General features: G+C 36.7%; 1 protein-coding gene across 1 annotated transcript; it reads left to right on the top strand.

The window, feature by feature from the left end:
- The first annotated feature begins 447 nt into the window (after positions 1 to 447).
- LOC141665377 (uncharacterized) lies at positions 448 to 1,053 on the top strand. The gene has a single exon (XM_074471364.1). The coding sequence runs from the start codon at positions 448 to 450 to the stop codon at positions 1,051 to 1,053; it is 606 nt and encodes a 201-aa protein (XP_074327465.1).
- Positions 1,054 to 8,256: the final 7,203 nt, after the last annotated feature.

Genomic DNA, 8,256 nt, shown 5'->3' with positions numbered 1-8,256 from the left:
AAGTAGCTTCGAGGAAAATTCAGAAGGCATCGAAGTAGTGGTGACAGGAATTGAAAGAACTCTACTTCTTGTGTTATGCAACATTACATCACATGTTCTTTATTGGGTTTTAATTTAAACATTGTCTGCATATTTATTTATCTACATGACAAGTTAGTTTTGCATTTAGCAGTAGTTTGGTATGGTCAATGTGCACGTAGAGTGTTTTTAGGAGAGTAACAAATAAGTGGTAGAAGTGGAGAAATTTTAGGAGTCTGCTTCTATTTGTTTTGCCAGAGTAGTAGTTATATTGTATCTTCTGTGTAATTCATGAGTACGGTTGCTACTTAGAGAAATAAACAACTATTCTTTTTCTTTCATTACTCTATTATTATTTGTATATTTCCTACATTTGGTATCAGAGCTTATATTTGGCGTATGCCCAAGTATATGCCAAAAGGCACGACGATGGAGGGACTCAAGGACAAGGATGGTACGGTGGCACTGAGCTACCCTATGTTGAGCAAGAGCAACTATACAGCGTGGGCTATGAAGATGAGAGCTGTTATGATGGCACACGAAATCTGGGAGGAAATCGAACCCACAAATACAAAGGCTCTGGTTGACGTTAAGGCAGACAGATTTGTAGTGGCTGTCATATATCAAGCCATACCCGAAGATATCCTGCTAGCAGTGGTAGAGAAAACTTCAGCAAAAGGAGTTTGGGACACCGTAAAGATGATGTGCCAGGGCGCCGAACGAGTGAAGCAAGCCATAGTTCAAACGTTAAAAATGGAACTTGAAACTCGGAGTATGAAGGAGACGGAGTCGATGGATGATTTCAGCATGACACTGATTGGTCTGGTGATAAATATGAGGGCATTAGGAGAAATAGTAGATGAGTATTATGTGGTCAAGAAATTACTACGAGTTGTCCCATCCAAATTTCATCAGATCACTTCTGTCATGGAGCAGTTTGGAAATATCGATGAGATGACTTTTGAGGAGGCAGTTGGATCTCTTAAGGCACATGAAGAAAAATTGAAGGGCCATACCGAGAAGAGCACTGGATAGTAAATTACTCCTTACAAGAGAGGAGTGGTTGAAGAAATCGAATAAGAATGGTGGTGAGGGTAGTTCAAATCTGAGGAGCAGAGGCAATTTTTAAGGGGTTCGAGGCGTGCGTGACACAAGTAAAATATGGTGCTTCAATTGCAGTGCATATGGGCACTTTGCAATTGAATTTCGTAAACCAAAACAAGAAAAAGACTTGAAGTAGGAGGCCAATTTAACTCAGACATATGACGATGAAACAGCTTTACTTCTTGTGGAACGAGAGAAAAAAACATTATTGATAAGCGATAATGATGTGATGCCAAAGCTGAAGGCAGATGACAAAGCAAACGAGGAGTCAAATCTGTGGTATCTAGATAATGGGGCTAGCAATCATATGACGGGATATCGTGCAAAGTTATGGGTACTTGATGAGAGTATTACAGGACGGGTTAAGTTTGGAGACGGATCGGTGGTAGACATAAAATGAAAAGGCACAGTGGTTTTCAAATGCAAAAACAGAGAAGAGCTAGTGTTCAATGAGGTATACTTTATCCCAAATTTTTGTAGTAATATTTTGAGTCTTGGACATATGGCAGAAAAGGGGAATAGAGTCATATTGAATGGATCATTCTTATAGGTTTATGATGCACAATGGATGCTGGTGATGTAAGTAAAAAGGACTGTTAATCGTCTATATAAGATCATACTTGAGACCAGTGTGGGGAATTATTTTATTTTAAAATCAGAAGAGATGGCCTGGCGTTGGCATAGTTGACTTGGCCATGTCAGTTTTGCAGCCATGACACTCATGTCAAACAAGGAAATGGCACTTGGATTACCAAGCTTGATTCAGCCAAACGGGGTTTGTACGGGATGTCTGATGGGGTAACAGACGAGGAAGCCATTTCAACATGAAGCAAGCTTTCGAGCAAGCCAGCCTTTAGAATTAATACATGCTGATTTGAGCGGGCCTATATCACCAATAACAAAAGGAGGTAATAAATATTTTATGCTCTTGGTGGATGACTATAGTAGAGTTATGTGGACATACATGTTAACAAGCAAAGATGAGGCCTTAGAAGTGTTCAGGAAATTCAGAATATTGGTGGAGAAGGACAAGGAGTATTAGATTAAGATGCTTAGAACAGACCGGGGATGCGAATTTTGCTCCGAACAATTTATAGCTTACTGTGAAGAATTGGGAATTGCAAGAAAATATACTGCTCCATACACTGCTCAACAAAATGGGATTGTGGAACGACGAAACCGCACGGTCGTGGCCATGGCGAGGAGTTTCTTGAAAGAGATAAATTGCCGGAAAATTTATGGGGAGAAGCAATAAGGCACTCGGTATATGTTTTGAACTGACTGCCTACTCGTTCCTTGTCCGAGAAAACACCTTATGAAGCATGGACGTGAAATAAACCAGATCTTGCTCAACTCAAAATATTTGGGTGTGTTGTATACATAAAGGTTCCAAGTAAGCAAGTGATAAAGTTAGATGATCGAAGCCGACAAGTGATATACTTGGGGAGGGAACCAGGTACAAAAGGCTGTAGACTATTGGATCCTGACTCCGGGAAAATTTTGGTGAGCCGTGATGTTGTGTGTGATGAAGGGAAATGGTGGACTTGGCGTGATCAGCATCAAATGGAAACAACATCAACATTTGGTGCATTTTCTATCTCCAATGTTCGAAATACAGAAGCAGAAACGGAGGATGCAAGTGTAGAACCCGTCACGCCTTTGCAAGACAGAAACAATAGTGGTGATAAAAACAATATAAGAGATTTTACGATGAGCACAGAGTCAATAGATATGAGAGAGACGAGTCGAGATTCTGGTACTTCATAAAGGTACATTGAGTTGTAGTACTGAGCCCAAAAAATATAGACAAGTGAGTGAAAATTACGAGGAAACACAGGAGGTGGAAGCAGAACATGAATTGCTACTAGCTGGTATTGATGAACCAGTAAATTTTGATCAAGCAGTAAAGGAGAAGCTGTGGAAAGATGCAATACAACAAGAGATTGATGCAATGGAGAAAAATAACACTTGAAAGTTAGTGGACTTACCTCCGGGTCACAAATCTATTGGCTTAAAGTGGGTGTACAAGTTAAAGAAAGATGCAAGTGGTAATGTTGTTAAGTATAAGGCGCGTTTTGTGGCAAAAGGATACGTGCAAAAACCAGGCATCGATTTTGAGGAAGTATTTGCACCTGTCACACGACTCAAAATGGTGAGATTATTGTTGGCATTAGCAGCAAAGAACGAGTGGGAAGTTCATCATTTGGATATAAAGTCAGCGTTTTTGAATGGTGACTAGGAGGAGGTTGTGTTTGTCTAGCAACCGGAGGGATTTGTGAAAGAAAATATGGAACACAAAGTATATCAGTTGATTAAGGCGTTGTATGGCTTACGATAGGCCCCTAGAGCTTGGTACGCAAAATTAAGTAAGTGTCTCAAATGCCTTGGTTTTGTGAAGTGCCCCTACGAACACGCAGTTTATGTTAGGTGTGAAGGTACAGAGTGTTTGATTGTGGGAGTCTATATAGATGACTTATTGGTGACAGGGACTAGCACAGCAGGTATTCGAATGTTCAAGAACCAAATGAGTATTGAGTTCGATATGAGTGATCTTGGTAAGCTGACACAATACCTGGGTATTGAGGTTGATCAGCGAAAGGGCTATACACAACTTAGGCAAATTGGGTACGCTAAGAGACTGCTGGAAATGACTGGACTCGCAGACTGCAATTTTTGTGAAATTTCCTATGGAACCAAGGCAGCAAATTGGAAAAGACGAAAAGGGGAAAGCAGTGGATTCAATAATGTTCAAAAGTATTGTTGGAGGGCTGAGATATTTGGTACACACGCGACCATATATCGCGTATTCAGTTGGGGTTATAAGCCGTTTTATGGAACGTCCTACAGTGTTGCATTTGGGAGCTGCTAGGCGTATACTACGTTATGTGAAAGGCACAATTCACTTTGGTCTGAGATATACACAAGGGGCTGGAGATTACTTATTATCTGGTTTTTCGGATAGTGATTTAGGCGGAAACGTAGAAGATAGGAGAAGTACTTGAGGGATGGCGTTTTATTTAGATGAAAGTTTAATTACATGGGTCTCACAAAAGAAGAGATGTGTGGCTTTATCGTCTTGTGAGGCTGAATTCATGGCTGCAACTGCAGCGGCATGTCGGCCAGTTTGTGTAATATCCGGGCTATATCGTGTAATTGTTTTTGCTAATAGATAATTATTATATGTGTCCACTATATATTCTATGAATTATTTGTTAAGTGTTAAATATGTTTGGATGTTTAAAAATAATATTAATTGAGTATTTTAATTTTTTTATGTCCAAAATAGAATATAAATAATTGTCATACCTTCCTAATTATTTTTATGATGATTTATGATTTTATAGGAAATATATGGATTTTATAAAATCTTTTTCCGAGTATTTAAAAAACTATTTTATATAATCGGGAACCAATCGACGTCATCCGTTTTTACGTTTTTATAACCCGAAACTCTTCCTAGAACTCCTTCCTAAACTAATTGCAATATTCCGAGCATTTTCCATGTTTCGACTTTTTCGATCCGGCGTACGGTTTGTCCTGTGCGGGTCCCGGCGCAACATTTTCGATACATTATTCGTTTCGGTAAATCAATAAAACTCGTATTTTTGATAAACGGGATCTTTTTATTAAACTATCACAATTATCACCTCGTAATACGTGTAACCAGGCGCTGAGACCAAGACCGCAGTACAAATTGTACTGATTTGGATAATTATCCCGAAAACCAGTACTGTTTGGATCAGTTTTTATAAATAAACATACCATTTTATATCCGGAATGATCCAACGGGATACTAATTTTCCATAATTATAAATAGCCTCTACCGTATTTTATTTTGTACCAGAAATCATTTGCACACAGTATTTACAGAATTTTTCCAGAGAAAATACTTTAATTATATTTTGTTCTTCGTAATCAAACTCAAATCCGGAGGCGTTATCGATATCGGATTTTGGCGTGCTTATACTCAAAACGAAGCTGTTGATTTATACTTTCAGAATCTTTCATCAAAACCACTGCAGAATTAACTGGTAATTCTCTACAAACTGTTTTTATTTCGAATTATTAATGATTTAAATTATGAATTTTTGTACAAATGATTGTTTGAATGATTTGATGCTTGTATGTTGTAGATCTTTTCTTCCTGATCATTTTGGTATGTCATATGATCGATTTGGAGTTCAATAACATGTTGAAATTAGGGTTTGATTCTCGAATTATATAATTAGGGTTTATATTCGTTTGAATGTTCTTGACTAAAATTGAGGGTTTCTTATTTAGGGATTATTAGATGATCTAAAGGGGTGGGTTTTGTTCCCCTTGAAATTTGCAATATATTCATATATAGCACGTTATCAGACGATTCCTGGATCGAACGGAGTTGTCGTTTGAAGTTTCGCCGGATTTTATATAAACTCGCTGGCGGCGAGTTTTCCTCGGGTTATTACGAACGATTTACAGCTTATTTGATGGAATAAATTGAATGAATAGGTTCCTAAGATTGTAATCTACGTTTCCCCGTTGATTTGGTCGTGTTCTGGGTTGCTTTTAAGCTCGTCGGAAAGCTTCTAGTCGCCGGCAATGGCTGCGCCGGCGACGTGAGGTAGAAGATGGCAAAAGTACAGAAAGGTCCCTGACCTTTCTGTACTCTTGCAATTTGGTCCCACACGTTTTAAAAACTTATAACAATTTGATTTCTGTTTAAAATCCTTTAAAAGTTTGATTTCTTTTTTTATAAAAATCATTTTAAAAATTGTTTTTAATTCCCAAAAATTCCGAAAATGATTATTTTAATTCCAAAAAAATTATTTTAATTCAAAAATAAATATCAATTAATTAGTTAAATACTTTTTGTTAACGATTAATTGATTAATTGGTCAATTAATTCAGAAATTATTTGATTAATTGATTTAATTAATTATTAATTGATTTTAATTAATTATTTAATTAGATTTAATTATTTAAAAATGATTTAAAAATTTCAAAAAATAATTTCAAGCTTTAAAATATCATTTTAAATTGTTTTCAAGGCTCGATAATTATTATTAAATTGTTTTGAAGCCAGATTTGGCCAACCGAACTCTGTTTATTACTTTGAAATTGATCCGACCCGTTTTAATTCCGAAAAATGTTTTAAAAATTATTTTAAATACCCAAAAGCCTGTTTATAATCTGAGACTCCTTTATAAATGATATGTTATTGATTATTTGACGTGTTATGTGTTGTATGTGACTTGTTGGTTGACTGTCGGTCTATATGTTCGGTGTTTACTTGTTTATAGAGTAACTTTCAATCCGTTAATCGGATTTGGGTGAAACGAAGGGTAGATAGAAGTGTATGTCGAATAGAATCGTATGAGTTAAATATTGATAGATACTTATGACACCTAGCAGAGTAAGAAAGGCATAGGAAAGGGAAGCAGGTGATCAAAAAATGGAATCGACATGTAGAAAATACAGCAAATGATCAGAAAATAGAATCGAGGCATAGGAAAAGTAGACGAGTGGTTGTTGAAGAAAGTCATTGGGCGAGTACAAGTAAAATTGGAATCGATTGTGATAAGGCAAGTACTTCTAAACCTTTTTCGAGATATAATGCAAATATTTCAAAACTTTCTCGTAACATATTGTTAAGTGTTCAAAATAGCTTTATGTTATGTTGAAAGTACTTTGAATCCTTCAGCCTTGAACCTGAGCCACATCATTTGATCTTTGAGCCGTAAGCCTTATTCTTTGTGAACCATTTCTTGTTGGTTTACCAGATACTAAACCACATAAACACGATGCTGCTCCACAAATATATATCCATCATATACCAAACACTAGAACAGAATTGTTTACACATACAGAAACTTTTATACTCAACCATACCTTATGATATCAAAGTACTAAAACCTTGTAAAAACATTATTTATCTAATACCCGATTATCCTACAGGCTAGAGGCCACTTCTTTTATATACTTTGACATACCCTTTTTGGTACCCATGAATTTTCACCATGCTCTTATACAAATATTTTATTGTTATTGATTGTGATCCGGTTTTATTGAATTATATTGTTTATCATATTGAACTGCTTTAGAATTTGATAGTTTTCTTTATGTGGACCAAATTCGAGGTCAGACCATATCGATGGTCAAGTTAGGCCAATGTGTGCCTTGGATCCAGTAGTTAGAGCAGTGTTGTGTGCTTTGCTCGGGGTTAGTGCGTGACTGATCAGCAACCTAACCTTGGTTTTAAAAACTTAAAATGAATATCCAATTTTATTGGTTGTTTAATAAGAAACTTGATTCCTTTGAATCATCTCGTTTAATCATTGTTTAACCTCAGTTATTGATATTATGACTTGATGAGCTAGTTAGCTCACTCTTGCGAATCTTTTCATATATTTTACAGTTAAGAAGGATATGGATGATAGTGAAGTTCTTCAGTCCAAAGTGCGAGCTAGGATTCCAGTTTGAGTTGGATCGAGCTAGCAGAAGCTTCATATGGTAGTGAGATAATAAGATTGTAAGAATAATTTCATTATTAGTTGTAAGTTAAATTAGTTGGGATTTGGTACGTTGTAATAAAAGTTAAGGTTGTGGCTTGTTTTCATACTTTAACCTGTTGTGATCCGTGGTTATGTAAAGCAGGGTCATTGCATATAATATTTCATATACAGGTTCACATATTGTATATGTGTTGTGGACCCCAAACTTCTGACCCGGGTTTGGAGGGCGTCACAGTTTGGCTTAGGAACTTGCTCATGGAGTTGACAGATACAAAACATGGTCCAGTTGTGTTGTTTGTTGATAACAAATCAGCAATTGATTTGGCTCGGAATCCGGTCTTTCACGGACGAAGCAAGCATATCAATATACGCTATCACTTCATCTGTGAGTGTGTTGAAAGAGGTGAAGTTTTGATTAAACATGTGAATTCTGAAAATCAGAGATATTCTCACAAAGTCTCTGTATGTGGTCAACTTCGAGAAGATGCGCGGGTTACGGGGAGTACAGAGCTTCGAGGAGAATGTTTAGATTACAGGGGTGAATATTGGGTTTTAATCTAAACATTGTCTGCATATTTATTTGTCAAGTTAGTTTTGCATTTAGCAGAAGTTTGATATGGTCCATATGCACGTAGAGTGT

Source organism: Apium graveolens, chromosome 6 (assembly GCF_009905375.1).
Source record: "Apium graveolens cultivar Ventura chromosome 6, ASM990537v1, whole genome shotgun sequence".
NCBI classification, from domain to species: Eukaryota; Viridiplantae; Streptophyta; class Magnoliopsida; order Apiales; family Apiaceae; genus Apium; species Apium graveolens.
This window is presented reverse-complemented; position numbering and strand designations above follow the sequence as displayed.

What these genes read in the sequence shown, in the direction of transcription:
- LOC141665377 (XM_074471364.1), top strand. Translation starts at nt 448, where the DNA reads ATGGAGGGACTCAAGGACAAGGATGGTACGGTGGCACTGAGCTACCCT.